A 16783-nucleotide genomic window follows, 5' to 3' on the forward strand; every position below is an offset into this window, starting at 1 on the left:
ACAACGTCTTTTAGGTTTCCATTTGGGATCGCCGGTGACCGCTGTGTGGAAACGCACTGAGCCATGCGGCAGTTGAAGGGCAAGCCGAAGAAGGAGTCGTGGAAGGACAAAAAGGAGCGCAAACAGGCCATGCAGGAGGCGCGGGAGCAGGTGACGACCATCGTCTTACCGACGCTCGTCGTGCTCGTGCTGCTCATCGTCCTTTTCGTCTACGTGGCGACGAGACCGGGAGCCATCGAGTAAAAAGACTTCAAACAGCCAAATGTCCCCTGTCCTTGTGTTTCTCTTTCATTTCCCCTTGTTTCTTCCCAATGGATGAATCGGACACAATCATAAGGATGAATGGATTGATAAAGGAGTGGTTTTCGGTGCCATGTTTGGAGTGTGTCGAAGGAGTCTTCCGTTGTGGCTTCTCTCCCAGCCACCAGCATTCGTGTCTGTGGCGGCCATGTTGGCTCCAAATGCATTTACAGGGTTCTAGTTTCATGCCAAAGCACCTGAGACGCAGCAGACTCAGACTGACCCGGGAACAGGGCCAGATCTGACAGCTCTGTGCTCAGGCAGTACAAATGAGAAGTGACTTTAGTATTGCACATGTCTGTAGCATGCAAGCTTATGCACATACAAACACACACACACAGATCCATAAATGAACATTGATGGGCGTCACATGAAACCATTGATGACAGAATTGAATGTTACCCAGAATGTATTCTTCTGAATGCTCTTTGCCGAATGCCTCTTAACAAGCAGTTGCCGTGTGTGTGTGTGCGAGCATATGCACCATGGAGTGCATGTTTCTATGACACATCTGTGATTTACAATCCCAGCGACAAACATACTCTTATTTTAAAATGTATTCCAGCAGGACTTGGATCTGAAAATGTGCCTTAACTTTTAATGACGTAACAGCATTTGAAGTATTAATAAAGATATAGGAAGCCATGCTGACTGCTTTAAGTATGGTTTTAATAAGACCCTGTGATGTGATGTTTGATGTTTTTCTGCCCATCTCAGAAATTTCATTTAGTTAGGAAAATTTGCTTTTGCTGACAAAAAAGTATTGCATTTTTCTGAGAAATTCTACATGCACAAGCACTGAATTATAGTTTTCATGCAAAAAGCTTTGCATGTTTACTTGTTTTCTTCCCATCTTCCTGTCACAAAAGTATTCTGTTCCCCTGAGGAACTTTGCATTTTCTTACACAAGAATTATGTAGTTTTAGTTCAACTAAGTTTTATGAGAGAATGCATTGAAATATAATTTTCCTTCCATCACTCTTGCGCAAAAGGTATTTTGATCCACTGAGGTATTTTTTTTTTATTCAGAAAGTAATGCATTTTCCTGTCAAACTTTGTATTTGCTCACAAAAGCATTGATTTTTTTTTTCTTAAGAGGACTCAAAGTTCCTTTGTGGAATGCAAAATGTTTGCAAATGAAAAAACAACTTTTTTATTATCAGTTCATAAAAATATTGGTTTAAAGAAAATTGCAACTTTTAAAATTTAGAAAGTTTGGAAATTAGAATATTTGAAAAAATTATTTTTATTACTATAAATGATATTTAATACTGCTATATGCATTATACAAAATTTTACTACCATACAATGAATATTATGACAGCGCTTTAGTGCCATGTTAAAAAAAAATCTAAATTTATTAGTTTAAAGTCATAATAATTTGAGAATAAAGTCGAAATATTTTCAAGAAAAAAGTAGAAATTACGAGAATTCAGTCAAAATGTTTTGAGAATTAAGTCTAAATGTTTCGAGGATAAAAGTAATAATGTTCCGAGAATAAAGTCGAAATGTTCCGAGAATAAAGTCGAAATGTTCCGAGAATAAAGTCGAAATGTTCCGAGAATAAAGTCGAAATGTTCCGAGAATAAAGTCGAAATGTTCCGAGAATAAAGTCGAAATGTTCCGAGAATAAAGTCGAAATGTTCCGAGAATAAAGTCGAAATGTTCCGAGAATAAAGTCGAAATGTTCCGAGAATAAAGTCGAAATGTTCCGAGAATAAAGTCGAAATGTTCCGAGAATAAAGTCGAAATGTTCCGAGAATAAAGTCGAAATGTTCCGAGAATAAAGTCGAAATGTTCCGAGAATAAAGTCGAAATGTTCCGAGAATTAAGTCGAAATGTTCCGAGAATTAAGTCGAAATGTTCCGAGAATTAAGTCGAAATGTTCCGAGAATTAAGTCGAAATGTTCCGAGAATTAAGTCGAAATGTTCCGAGAATTAAGTCGAAATGTTCCGAGAATTAAGTCGAAATGTTCCGAGAATTAAGTCGAAATGTTCCGAGAATTAAGTCGAAATGTTCCGAGAATTAAGTCGAAATGTTCCGAGAATTAAGTCGAAATGTTCCGAGAATTAAGTCGAAATGTTCCGAGAATTAAGTCGAAATGTTCCGAGAATAAAGTGGAAATGTTTCGAGAATAAAGTAAAGTCGTAATGTTTCGAGTCAAAATAGTCCTTTTGATTACAATGAGACATTTGTTTCATTAAATTATACTGTTTGTGAAAATTCAGCAAAAACTGTGGTGTTCAGTCTTTCATTTTCTCACATGTATTTAATAAAAAAAAACAATAAAATGTTCTAAAGGTTAAAGTGGACTCCAACACGTTAACGTAAGTTATACTGTTTCTTTGTCTTTTCTAAGGTATTTAAGTGACTATTTACAAGCTGTTTTTTTCACAGTATAATACAGTAAATGATTGGAAATAATATTTAACATCTTCCATTCATTATTTGTATAGTGCACCAGCAACCCAGTAATCTTTTTTCACAAAAAAATGTGCTTTGTTGCTTTTATTATAACACAGCTTTCAAATTATGTCAGTTTTATCATGAAATATAAATTATCAAATGTGTTTTTCCTCTATTTCAAGTTTATAGCACAATATAAACGTGAAAGAACATCAGAAGGATTGGGGAAAAAAAACTGTATAGCCCAATTAAATGAAACTAATGTCTGACTGTAATCAGAAAGATGACTGATTCACATGCCTCTTAAACAGAGGCGAATACAGCGATTTGTCACGCCACATTAAAGAGCCTGAAAAACATTATTTTAATAGACTATTGTTTGTATTTCACTCTAAAACTGACAGATTTTCAAAGATGGGCCATTTGCATGCACAATAGGCTAGACCAGTGGTTCTCAACTGGTTTGGCCATGGGACCCACATTTTTACATGGTCATCAAGCCGCGACCCAAATTTTTAGGAACTATAATATAATTTTAGGAATTATAATTAATTTGTATTTATTTGTTAACATACACAAGTAGTGACAGATAAATCATAAGAAAATCACCAATATTTTATTGCTGTCATTTAACATATTCGGGGTCGTATTGCACTTGCCTTATTTGTTGCTATAATTAAATGAAATTTCACATGTCAAACGGTATGGTTGTTGCGCGCGCATTTCAAAATAAAAGGCAGGTATAAGCAAAATAAGTTAAAAATTAAACTTTTGTTGTTTTTTTGACCACACACTCCGCGACCCACTGAAAATGTTCCCGCGGCCCACCAGTTGAGAAACACTGGGCTAGACTATACTCTTAAAATATTATAACTTTAATCTTGTAATTGCTACGAATTAATTTTCATAATTTTGACTTCATTCTCAAAACATTTTGGCTTTATTCTCATTTTGATTTTATTGTTGAAATATTTCAAGATTATTCTTTAAATATTTTGACTTTATTCTCATAATTTCGACTTTATTCTTAAAATATTAAGACTTAAATCTTGTAAGTTTTTATTTTTGCATATTTTTTTAACCTGGCACTAAAACGCCATCTTAAAATATCACTGGCATATCCACCTTAGTTTTCCCATAAGAGTGGGTTTTGCGATTTGTAAATTTTATGGGATGTAAATTTATGTATAAGATATAGTGAAATTTTCGCAATCTGTATGTCGTAGAAAAAAAAAGTAGCCTGCATTCTGGTGTTCCAAATGCTAAAGCTAACCAGTCAAACCTGACTTCTGTCCATAGCCACTCTTATTCCAGTGGCTATATTTGTGTCGCGGCCCCTTTAAGGAGTTGCTCCGTGTCATGACGTCGGTGACGTTGAGCGCATAGTTTGTGTACAAGATCCGTGATGATGTCCACTGTCCGGGTGAATCTCATCCGCTGTGATCCACTACAAATCTCCAGCGGGACTTATCTTCATTCCAATGGCATGTCAACAGTTTAGGCTTGAGTCATCTGATAGCGCGGGTTGTTCGGTGCGGATATCGGATCCAACGAAGGGCCGGTGATGGTCGCGCATGAAGCCGAAGAGAGCAACAGAGGAGCGGCTTTGATTTCTGCGCTCCGTCGGTAAGACGCCTCCGCTGCCACGACTGAACCCATCGCTTTAGTTTGTACAGCCTAGAATCCACTAAATAATCAATATTTAACATATTCAACATAGTGCTGCTTTTATGCTGTGAAGATATTAAGCATTTTAATTGTTTATTTGTTATATTTAATGAAACGGGTTATATATATAAAGGTGGGTTTACACAATTATTTTAGTTAAAATATGTATTGTGTACATATTTTTGTTAAGAATGTACATAGCTTAATGTTTTTTTAAATGTATATTAATATAATGAAATAACTTTACTAAACACCAATTTTTAGTAAACGTATTTTATTTTTAAAAAATCTGTGAACAAATATTTAAAATAAATTTCTGTTGTATATTGTGTAGTATTGTTTGCATAACAATTATAGTAGTGTTACATGCGTTATATATATGACTCTTAACCACAAAATCAGTCATAAGATTTATACATCATCTGAAAGCTAAATAAATAAGCTTTAGGATAGGACAATATTTAGCTGAGATGCAACTATTTGAAAATCTAGAATCCGAGGGTGCAAACATTTTTTAGAAAATCGTCTTTAAAGTTGTCCAAATTAAGTTCTTAGCAATGCATCTTACTAATCAAAAATTAGGTTTTGATATATTTACAGTAGGAAACTGACAAAATATCTTAATGGAACATGATCCTTACTTAACATCCTAATGATTTTTGGCATGAAAGAAAGACCTGTGCTACTTAAGACTGGTTTTGTGGTCCAGGATCACATGTATTGGATCACATGTCCAAACATAAGTCTTGTCGTTTGCATGGTATTTGCAACACAGTGCATAATATTTATAAGCTTTTTACTGCTTAACTAAGGGCTGCTTTGACATTTTGTTTTTTTTAAATAATTAAATAGTAAAGTTAGTTTTAAAATGGCACATTAGTATGCAACAAAAGTCAAACGTTATAGTTTTCTGTCTGTCAAGTGTTTGGAGTGTAATGAATGTCATTTCGTATGCCGTCTACAGCTGATTCCCCAGGTGCCAACTCATCAGAGCACACAACACACACCCGCAACATAATCAACTTCAGCGGGTTTGAATAAACAGCCTCCAGATGAGCAGAACAAGATGCCAGCAGCTGAACAACTAGGTAATGATGTGTGTTTTACACAACAGATGACACTCAATCAGACCGGGATGTCAATCTCTACTTGATTCATCTCTCCGCACTAACAAACAAACAACAAAAACACACTATTATATGCTATATATTGCCATAGAATCGTATTCTATATAATATTTTGAAATAAAATATTTAAAAAAGTGTAGTAAACACTATATACATTTTTTTTAACCCGTAAATAAAGATAAAATATATATAAAAAAATCATATATTCCATTTTTTTGTAAAAAAACATTATTTATTATTATTATGCATTATATATGTAATTTAAAATGTTTTTCAAATATTTATTGAACTTAAAAAAGGTTTATACAAATACACATACCCATTACCTATATTGTGTATATTTGTTGCAAAAGATTTCTATTTTAAATAAATGCTGCTATTTTTAATGTTTTATTCATCAAATGATCCTAATAAAAGTATCACAGGTTCCAAAGAAATATTAAAGGAACACTCCACTTTTTTTGGAAATAGGCTCATTCTCCAACTCCCCCCGAGTTAATAAGTTGATTTTTACCGTTTTGAAATCCATTCAGCCGTTCTCCTGTTCTGGCGATATCACTTTTAGCATAGCTTAGCATAGATCATTGAATCCTATTAGACCAATAGCATCACGTTCAAAAATTACCAACGAGTTTCGATATTTGTCCTATTTAAAACTTGACTCTTCTGTAGTTATATTGTGTACTAAGACCGGCGGAAATGCAAAGCTGCGAGTTTCTAGGCTGATAAGATTAGGAACTACACTTCCATTCCGGCGTAATAGTCAAGGAAGTTTGCTGTCGTAATATGGCCGAAGCAGGAGCAGTAATACCACGCAGCACATGTGCAAATGCTAAACTAGCTGGGAACTCATTTCTGATAATACTCCGCCTGCTTCGGCCATATTACAGCAGCAAACTCCCTTGACTATTACGCCGGAATGGAAGTGTAGTTCCTAATCTTATCAGCCTAGAAACTCGCAGCTTTGCATTTCCACCGGTCTTAGTACACGATATAACTACAGAAGAGTCAAGTTTTAAATGGGACAAATATCGAAACTCGTTGGTCATTTTTGAACGCGATGCTATTGGTCTAATAGGATTCAATGATCTATGCTAAGCTATGCTAAAAGTGATATCACCAGAACAGGAGAACGGCTGAATGGATTTCAAAATGGTAAAAATCAACTTATTAACTCGGGGGGGAGTTGGAGAATGAGCCTATTTCCAAAAAAAGTGGAGTGTCCCTTTAAGCAGCACAACTGTTTTCAACATTGATAATAAATCAGCAAATCAGAATGATTTCTGAAGGATCATGTGACGCTGACGACTGGAGTAATGATGCTAAAAATTCAGCTTTGCATCACAGAAATAAATTCTATTGTAAAGTATATTACAATAGAAAACATCTATTTTAAATTGCAATAGTATTTCGTAATATTACGTTTTTTTCTGTATTTTTAATCAAATAAATGCAGCCTTGGTAAGCAGAAACGACTTCTTTAAAAACCAAAAAAAAATCTTATTGATCCCAAACATTTGAAGGACAGTCATGTAACCAGTGTTGTTTTCGTCAACGATGACGATGACGAAATCATTTCGTTGACGCCACTTTTTTTCATGACGATAACGAGACGATGACGAGATAAAAATGGCTCGTTGATGACTAAAACATGACGAGACGTGTGTGAGTTTTCGTTGACGAGACGAGAATAGACGAAAATGTTAGTGGGTGGTCCGTCAGACGTTTAAAATGCATGACATTTCTGCTTATTGTGCATGCCAATTAAAACTTAAAAAGTATCTGACGCTATGGCAAGCCGTTTTAGCATTAAATACTCTTTGCTATACTAGTATGGCAAGCCGTTTTAGCATTCCATCCTTGTTTGTCTTTTATGTTCTAAAACATTCCTTCATTATTGTAATTATTGGTGAAAATAGTCGATCCGGAAGCTCACATTGTGTTGAACTATAGATCTGCTGTTTTCAGAACTTATAAGTGACACTACCCAACAGCAAAATACTTACTGACCTACATTAATTTGTTAAAAGACTACTTTTTTCCCTTTTTTTTTGACTAAAACTAGACTAAAACCTTTTTGACTTTTCGTCGACTAAAATTGGACTAAAACTATCCCATATAGAAGTGACTAAAATTTGACTAAAACTAAGAAGCATTTTAGTCCATAAGACTAAGACTAAATCTAAGATGGTTGTCAAAAACAACACTGCATGTAACCTAGTTGTGAAACATCTGTGTCCTTTAAACTAAAGGGCAATGTTACCTGTTTCTTTGGTTTGTGTTTGACCTGTTTTGATGATCATATATATATAGTCTGAAAAACACACTGTCCACATGAGGCTGAGCGGACTATTTTGGGCTCTTCAGGTGTTTCTTTATGAGCTAAATAAAGCACCAGCCTGCTGTTTTTAAGCAGACCTGTTTTTTTTTTTTTTTATTCTTGAGCTAGATCTGTTTAATTAGGTCATTCATACTGCGTAAGATGTCTTTTCAGTCTGTGGTTTTATTTCAAATATGACACGGAGCAGATATGGAGGTGATGACCCCTCTGATGGAGGAAACAGGAGGTGAGGAGGAGGAGGATGTAGACGTAGATGAAGGTCCAGAGCATATGTCTCAAGGCATCACGTGAGTCTCACCTGGTGTCTCACATCAGGGTTTCTTTTGTATATTGTAGATGTTTGTTTGCAAACAGTAATAGTAATTTCATCTGTAACAAAAAATGTGTGTGCATGTGTTTATATATAAACATAAATAAACACATGCGTATTACATACCCTGCCATTCAAAAGTTTGGAATCAGTTTTTGAATAGTTTAATCTATTTGATCAAAAATGCTGAAAAAGTAATATTATAAAATATTATTGCAATTTAATATAACAGTTTTCTATTTGAGTATACTTCAAATTATAATTTATTTCTGTGATGCAAAGCTGAATTTTCATCAGCCGTTACTGCAGTCTTCAGTGTCACATGATCCTTCAGAAATCATTCTAATATGCCGATTTATTATCAATGTTAAAAACCGTTGTGCTGCTTAATATTTTTTTGGAACCTGTGATACTTTTTTCAGGATCCTTTGATGAATAAAAAGTTAAAAAGAACAGCATTTATCCAAAATAGAAAGTCTTAACTATCACTTTTTACCAATTTAACACAATTTTACTGAATAAAAGTATTAATTTCTTTCAAAGACTTGCCCTAAACTTTTAACGATACTGTATATTTTTTATAAAAGATTTCTATTTTAAATAAATGCTGCTATTTTTTCATGTTTTATTCATTAAATGATCCTAATGAAAGTATCACAGGTTCCAAAGAAATATTAAACAGCACAGCTGTTTCTAACATTGACAATAAATCAGCATATCAGAATGATTTCTGAAGGACCCTTGTTCGACCTTATGGACATTTTTGTCCATTTCAGTTTTGTTTTTGTTATAAGTGTGCCTGTGTTAATGCCAACTGCATAAATTTTGTCTCAGCTGTTTATTTTTATTGAAATTTTAATATTTTACCCTCATTTCCTTGATTTCATTTCCATTTCCTTGAAAAATACTCACACTCAGGACCTTAAGGACAAAAATGTCCACATCGAAACCCATTAAAGCTGCAATGTTTTAACCCAGGGCCATTTGACTATAAAATGATGCAATATTTGCTAATAGGCATTCATTCTATTGGCAAGGCTTCATATGTTACAGTTTTACCATTTTTGTACTAGTTTGTGCCTTTTTTTTTTCCAAATTTGGCATATAATTAAAAAAAAAAATCTTACACTACATAAAAAATATAAATGCCTCAAAATTAATGTTGTTGTTCTTTACTGACACACACAAGAATCTAATAAGCAAAGTAAAAAATCTGCTTAGCAAGTAGTATATGGAAATTAACTACTTTTTTTTTACTTTTTCATAAAAAAAAAACACCTGTGGAATTATGTAAAGAAAACATTTAAAGGGTTGCAATTCAATATCCAATATTTTTGGGCATGGACATTTTTGTCCATTTTGCACCTATGTGTAACTTTTTTGTTTTTGACGCACATACAAAACAACTATTTTAAATTGCAATATTTTGCAAAATTGTGTTTTTTTTTTTTTTGTATTTTTAATCAAATAAATGCAGCCTTTGTAAGCAGAAACGACTTCTACAAAAAACATAAAAAAAATCATATTAACCCCAAACTTTTGAACGACAGTCAAGTTGTAACTTCTAGCATTTCTAACACCTCTCTGCTTTAAATAACTACATTAATGTGGACAAAACATCTGTTTTCTCTGTTCCAGGTTTACACAAACCATGCTGCATCTCCTAAAGGGGAATATCGGCACAGGGTTGCTTGGGCTTCCTCTAGCAGTAAAGAATGCTGGGATAGTGGTACGTAACATCTCCACTTCTACTGTGAAAACTTATAAGTGTCTAGGTCAAACAGACCCTAGCCAGTGTTGGGGGTAACGCATTACAAGTAACACAAGTTACATAATAATATTACTTTTTCCAAGTAACTTGTAAAGTAACACATGACTTTTTGACTGACAAGAAAATATCTGAGTTACTTTTTCAATTAAGTAACGGCAGTTACTTTTCCTCCCATTTTTTGATTAAAAGCTCTCCTGTCCCTATGTTGAGAGAAATTGTGAGTAAGATGTTACTTTAGTTCTTAGCATTAATTCATCTCACTCACTAAAAAAACAGATACAGTGTTCCTCAAAATGAATAAAACGGTGAAATTCAAATCAGACCTGCAATAATTAAATATGTTAAATAATACAAATATGTAGTTAATCCCATTTTATTAACCAATGTCTTTGATCTGATCTAATTCATCCGTACTAATAAGCAAAAATTACTCAAGATAATCTAACATTTGTTTTCCTTATTTTTTTTTTATTGCTGAAGAGTTGACATTTTTTCTCCGGCGGTCTACTGTACAGATGTGAATTCACGTTTCTCTAAGCCTGAGGCTTTTGGTGTATAAAGGCTTTTACGTTTGCCAAAAATAGAACTTTTTATATTAAAAACAAATGAGCAAGCTCTGGCCAGATTTAAAAAGTAATGCAAAAGTAATGTAACGCATTACTTTCCATAAAAAGTAACTAAGTAACGTAATTAGTTACTTTTTTTAAGGAGTAACTCAATATTGTAACGCATTACTTTTAAAAGTAACTTTCCCCAACACTGCCCTAGCTTTCCTTCTCCTCAAAGTCCAAAACTGACCCTGAATATGAACACTAGGGATGGGAATCGAAAACCGGTTCTTGTTGAGAACCGGTTCCCAGTGTTTCAATTCCTTTTTTGCAAACGATTCCCTTAACGATTCCAGTGGGCACGAATGACGTCATCACGCGCATTGCGTAACGTATGCACGTTGCGTAGCTTACGCTCAGTCAATAGTAAGCATGGCTCCTAAGCGGAACAAATGCTCAAAAGTCTGGTTGTATTTCACCAAAAAAGACGAAAATAGGGCAACTTGCAATACTTGCAGCGTAGATATTTCCTCAAAGGGAGGAAATACCACTAACATGCTAAAACATTTGCGCGCACAGCATGCAATAACAATAAAAGAATGTTGCGTTTTCGATCCGCTCCGGACTAACAGTTCTCAACCCAGCAGCGGCAGCAGCAGCAACAACGTTATTTCCTCGGCTAATAAAACTGATATTTAATAACTAATAACTAATTAACTAACAAACACTGCCATCATATTAGCTGTGTAAAACTTGCTGTTAGTAACGGTTAACGTTAAATGAACGCTATCTCATGCATTACATTTTGATGACCATTACATAAGTCCAGAAAGATCACGTATCGTTCCTGAAAAAGCAGATATGCTTATTTTTTTTGCAAAATAATTGTTAAATCTTCATAGCAAGCTGATGGTTGCAGATTTGCAAAATGCACAGTTCAGCTGCATTTTACACTGTATTGTATTTGTCACTGGCAGACAGTTCTATTTTTGAGTTCATATATATCCTTTTAAAAAGGAGAATTTTAATTTCTATTAGAAAATGTTGGACATTCTTGTAGAATTTCCACAAAATAATTTATGTTGTATTTTGTTAATTTTACAGAAGAATATTTATTTTATTATTTAATAAATTTTCTCATTGGTGATGCTAATCAACAATTTGTTGTCCCTTTTCTTTTAAATGAGAATCGATAAGGGAATCGATAAAGAATCGAATCGTTAAGCAGAATCGAAAAAGGAATTGGAATCGTAAAAATCTTATCAATTCCCATCCCTAATGAACACACTTCTAGTTTTTATGTCCAGGTTTTCAGGGTCAAACTATTAGTAAAACCAGTATGTCATGAATCTGACTTGCAGACTATAAAAACCTGAAAATGCCTGAGTAGAAAATAAATGTATTTGTTGTTCCCACAAAATGCATTTGCAGCTTTATTGTCCCTGTAATTCAATTCGTTTGTTTTCACCATCATGTCCTGATCGCCGGATATGGGCTGTTTAATGGGTGGACAGGTTCAAATGTGAGTTTAAAACAGGTCAGACTGGTTTACAAACTAAACCTGTATAGACTGTATTGTGTGCTGACAGCCTGACTACTGTTGGTTTGTCCTCGTGTCAGTCCATTAACTTTATTGGCGTCATTAAGCCCTCGTACAGTAAGTAAGCAAAGTTCAAGCTGAGAGAGAATGATAAGGCTTTATTGCTCTAGAAGGCACTTAAAACAGATATTATGTTTAAAACGGTTTTATAAGTGTCTAAAACACACAATTCTCTGTTTTTTTTCTCTCCAGCTCGGCCCAGTTAGTCTGGTTCTGATGGGCCTTGTGTGTGTTCACTGCATGCACATCCTGGTCAACTGCAGTCATCAACTAAGTGAGCGGTAAGAATGGACCAATCGCAGGTCACCGCCTCACTCACCACAGCCAATCACATTTCAGCTTTTTTTTTTCTTTCTGGCATGGTGTTTAAAGATGTGGTTGAGAAGATATATGAGGGAGAGACTTCATTTTATTACAAGAGAAGTGGTTTGATGTTGAAAAGCAGAACTAGGACTACTTGAATTCGAATAAACTTTAACTGAAATTAAATATTAAACAAACAATTTTCAACTAGTTGCAAAGGCAACATTTCTCAATTTTATTTTTTCATACTAAAATAACTAGAACTAAAACTCATGAAATAAACTAGTATAGACATGCATTTATAAAAAGAAACTACTAAAATGACGAAAACACACTACAAAATTGCTAAAACTTTAAAATTAGAATTTAAAAAAAAATTCAAATTTTTTTTTATTTTTACATTTCAGTTAAAGTTTTAGTAAGTTGGTGTTTTTTGTTTTATTTCTTTATTTTTAGTTAATAATTTAGTTAATTTTAGTTTTCAGTTTAGTTGATAATCCTGGTTCAGGTCCTGTTTATAATGCATGGATTCCCTATTTATTAAGTAATTTATGGTCACAACCCTGTTGACGTTGAATAGTTTTTTTATATTTACTTGTAAATCTTGTAATCTTTTAAAATCTTTAAATATGAATAGAACTACATAGTTTTTTTCAGTTTTACTTATTTTAGTTCATCTAAATTAAAAATAATAAATGTTGTTTTGGCAACTAGATGACAAAAAATAGTTTATTAATACGTTTATTATTAAGATTTTAAAATTAATTTATTTTATTTTCACGTATTAATTCAAATTATTTTTATTTTTTAGATTTACGTTTCATGAATGCATGCGTGAGTGAATGCGTGAGTGCATGCATTCATTCATTTTTGGACACAACCCCTTTTACCTAAAATGTATATTTGAAGACCCATTATAATTTAATATTTCAATAATTTAACAATGTATTTGCATAATCACAGTTCTCTGATGTTGGTTAATACAGGTTTTTATTATTTAAATATGAATAGAACTACATAGTTTTTTTTTTCTTGTTTTAAATTCATTTTTATTTATTTTAGTTAATCTAAGTGAAAAATGAGAAATGTCTTGGCAACTAGATGACAAAAAAATAGTTTATTAATAAGTTTATTATTAATTTTTTTAAATGTTTTATTTTCACTTATTAATTCCAAGTAATGAAAGTATTTTTATTTATTTATTTTATTATTTTAGATTAACTTTTTATGTATGTATTCATTCAGTTTTTTTTTTTTTTTGTCTGCATAGGTTTTATTAATTTTTTATTTTAGTTTGTCTAAGTGAAAAATTGTCTTGGCAACTAGATGGCAAAAATGAGTTTTTTAATGTGTCTGTTTTTGAGTTTTAAAATAATTTATTTTATTTTCACTTATTAATTCCAAGTAATGAAACTGATTTTATTTATTTACATTTACGTTTTATTTATTTTTAGTACATAGTTTTTAGTTTAGTTATTAACCCTGGTTTAGGTCCAGTTTATAATCCATGGATTCATTCATTCATTCATTCATTCATTCATTCACACAACCCCCTTTACCTAAAATGCATATTTGAAGACCCATTATAATTTAATATTTTAATAACATAACAATGTATTTGCACGATGTTGCTTAATGGTCACATGACATTTATGATTTACAGGTTTTTATTTTATTTAAATCATTAAATATTAATAGAATACACACATACATTAAATATTATCTTTTCATCCACTTGTAATCCACTCATGTCTCAGTAATATTCTTCTCTCTGCTAGTTAACTTCCTGTCATTCATCCCTTTACCATGATAATAGACAAAAATAACCCCAAAATACACACAACAGGCGTTCATCCAAGCCTTTAGATAAAGTATCACGCAGTTCAGGTGACTTTCAGATGATTGTGGCCCCCTGGTGGAGATTTTTTCCCCCCTTTTCTTTGAAACCGTTCTAAAAATTCTAACCAGACGATTAATCCTGTTGGCGACGGAGAACTGAAGCAAGCGAAACCTGCATGCAGCGAGAGCTGAATAACCAGACTCCCATGTAGCTTTTGAAGAGCCGTTCCTGATGGGCAACCTAGAAAACAGATCTCATTAGTTTTTCAAATAAACCTCAAAGTCTCGGATTGTTTGTCAAATTTTAGTCATAGCGTGTTCCACTCAGCTCAAACATTTGAAGCTCGTATTCTCTGTATTCTGAATGCGTCGGTTTCTAGCATGAGGAGTTTCCTGCAGTCTGGATATCCGTCTGCGCGTTCACACTTTTTGCATGCGATCCCTCTTCAAACGCGATCAAAGGCCTCTCCCTCGGGTCTGACTACAGGAAGCTCAGACTGCAGCATCAGTCAGAAGTGGGCCGGGGTTTACAGCGTGTGCCAGCGTTCGACTGAAGAGTTGTCAACCTCACGCTCATCAGTGCGCTGTCACACGTTTGCCAAGTTATGGCAGTGAGGATGTATTATAGACTAGACAGATCGATGTATTGGCTAGACCAATAAATCAGATGAGACTTGGCTGTTTGGGGATTATCGCATCAGGGTTATGACTGAAATCTTAAACATTCACACCTGCTTTGTGTGAAAGTAGTGATTCGAGGGTTATTTTTGGCTATTGTCCTGGTGATATGAATGATGAATAATTGGAAGTTAGTCAGGAGAGACGTAGTAATACGACTGAGACATGAGTGGATTAAAAGCTAATATTTAAATCAAAAAATATAAATGGAACCATGAAAATAAAACACTGTGAAAAATATATTCTTAAATGATTTTAATATTTTTACTTGCATGTCATGTGATGCGTTGTTTAATTACTGAAATATTAAATTCACAGGGGGTCCTCAAATATTTCAGGTCAAATGGGTTTGGCTGATTAAAGTTTGGGAATCCCATAAGTAAATAAATGGCAAACCACAGAAATAAATTAATAAAACCTTTAAAAAAAAATTTAAAATAAAATGAAAATTGAAAATATAAAAATTAAAAAGTTGCTGTAAAAAAGAGCAAAAGTCCACCAAGGCTACATTTTAATTGATAAAAAAAAAGTGATGAAATATTATTGCTATTTTTAATTAAATAGGTCCCCAACTACATACAATATTTGTGTCATGCTAAAGTTTTTTGTTTAATTATTAAATTAAAATGAAATGAGCGTTTAAAATAAAAGTAAAAAGAAATAAAAGTTGCTGTAAATGAATTGTATAGGTTCCTAGCACATTATATATAATATAATATTTTATATTTTTTACAATTATTTTTTAGAAACAAGTTTCTTATGCTACCTCTTTTATTAAGGTTTTTTTATTTTTAAATTAATAAATTGAATTGAATTGAATCTATATAAAAAGCTGTTGCTGTAACTGAATCGTATAAGCTCTTAAAATATAATATAATATAATGCAATTTAATGTGTTGAAAGCAAATAATAAAAGAGGTACACTACCAATTAAAAGTTATGTTTTTACAATACATTTTTAGAAAAAAGTCTTTTATGCTCACCAAGACTGCTTTTTCTTTATTAAAAAAATTAATAATAATAAAAAATCGTGAAATATTTATTTTATTTATTTAAATAATATTCATTAAATAAATATTGTAATTTTTTTTATATAGCATATATAACTATACTTTTTTTTTTTCATTATTTCTTTGTGGAAAAGCCTGAAAACACCTTGCTATTTTTGACACTTTATAGTGTTATTGCATGTTTTTTTTTCTTTCAATATTAATATAATATAATATGTATTGAAAGCAAATAATCAAAAGTACACAACCAATAAAAAGTAATATTTTTTACAATAAAGTTTTGTAAACAAGTCTTTTATGCTCACCAATAGCTACTTTTACTTGATTAAAAAAAAAAAAGAAAATAGTGATTATTGCAATTTTTAAAATATATTGTAAATTTAAATATATTGTATCAGCATTATTACTGTAGTCTTCAGTGTGATTCAATCTTACTGTCACTTTTGATCAATTGAATGCATCCTTGCTAAATGAAACTATTACATAATCTTTATATTATATGATATATTATATATGTAATATATAATATTGGTCCTATAATAGGTCAAATCTTTTGACCTATTTTGAATCTTTTATTTTTTTAGCCAGAGGTTATGTCAGATTTTGCTTTAGGGGTCAATTTTGTCCCCAAACACATTAACCTTTTTGTCCTTCCTTTTTCATTGAAGTATTTTGCCTGCATTTTCCCCTCTCTAGAATGACACAATTGTATGGAGTTATTTATGTGCCAAAATTAAACAAACAAATACAGCGTTCTGCAAACAAACACAATCTGCTTTGCAAAGAAAAAATCGACTTTCAAACAAACAAAAAGTTCTATGCACAAACACAAGTCAATTTGAGAGAAAATGCAGAGGTATAACAAATATATGCATTGTGTG

The 16783-nt window shown here is 32.6% G+C and overlaps 1 protein-coding gene across 1 annotated transcript in view; it reads left to right on the forward strand.

Annotated features, from left to right (window-relative positions):
- Nucleotides 1–4099: 4099 nt before the first annotated feature.
- slc36a4 (solute carrier family 36 member 4) overlaps nt 4100–16783 on the forward strand; it is a 37223-nt gene continuing 24539 nt past the window's right edge. Inside the window, exons 1-5 of the mRNA XM_073817870.1 lie at nt 4100–4333; nt 5340–5463; nt 8031–8130; nt 9792–9882; nt 12265–12353. Coding sequence (XP_073673971.1) covers nt 5442–5463; nt 8031–8130; nt 9792–9882; nt 12265–12353 — 302 coding nt within the window. The 5' untranslated portion in view covers nt 4100–4333; nt 5340–5441. The remainder of the gene's footprint in view (nt 4334–5339; nt 5464–8030; nt 8131–9791; nt 9883–12264; nt 12354–16783) is intronic.

This window comes from Garra rufa, chromosome 14, assembly GCF_049309525.1.
Source record: "Garra rufa chromosome 14, GarRuf1.0, whole genome shotgun sequence".
Lineage (NCBI taxonomy): Eukaryota > Metazoa > Chordata > Actinopteri > Cypriniformes > Cyprinidae > Garra > Garra rufa.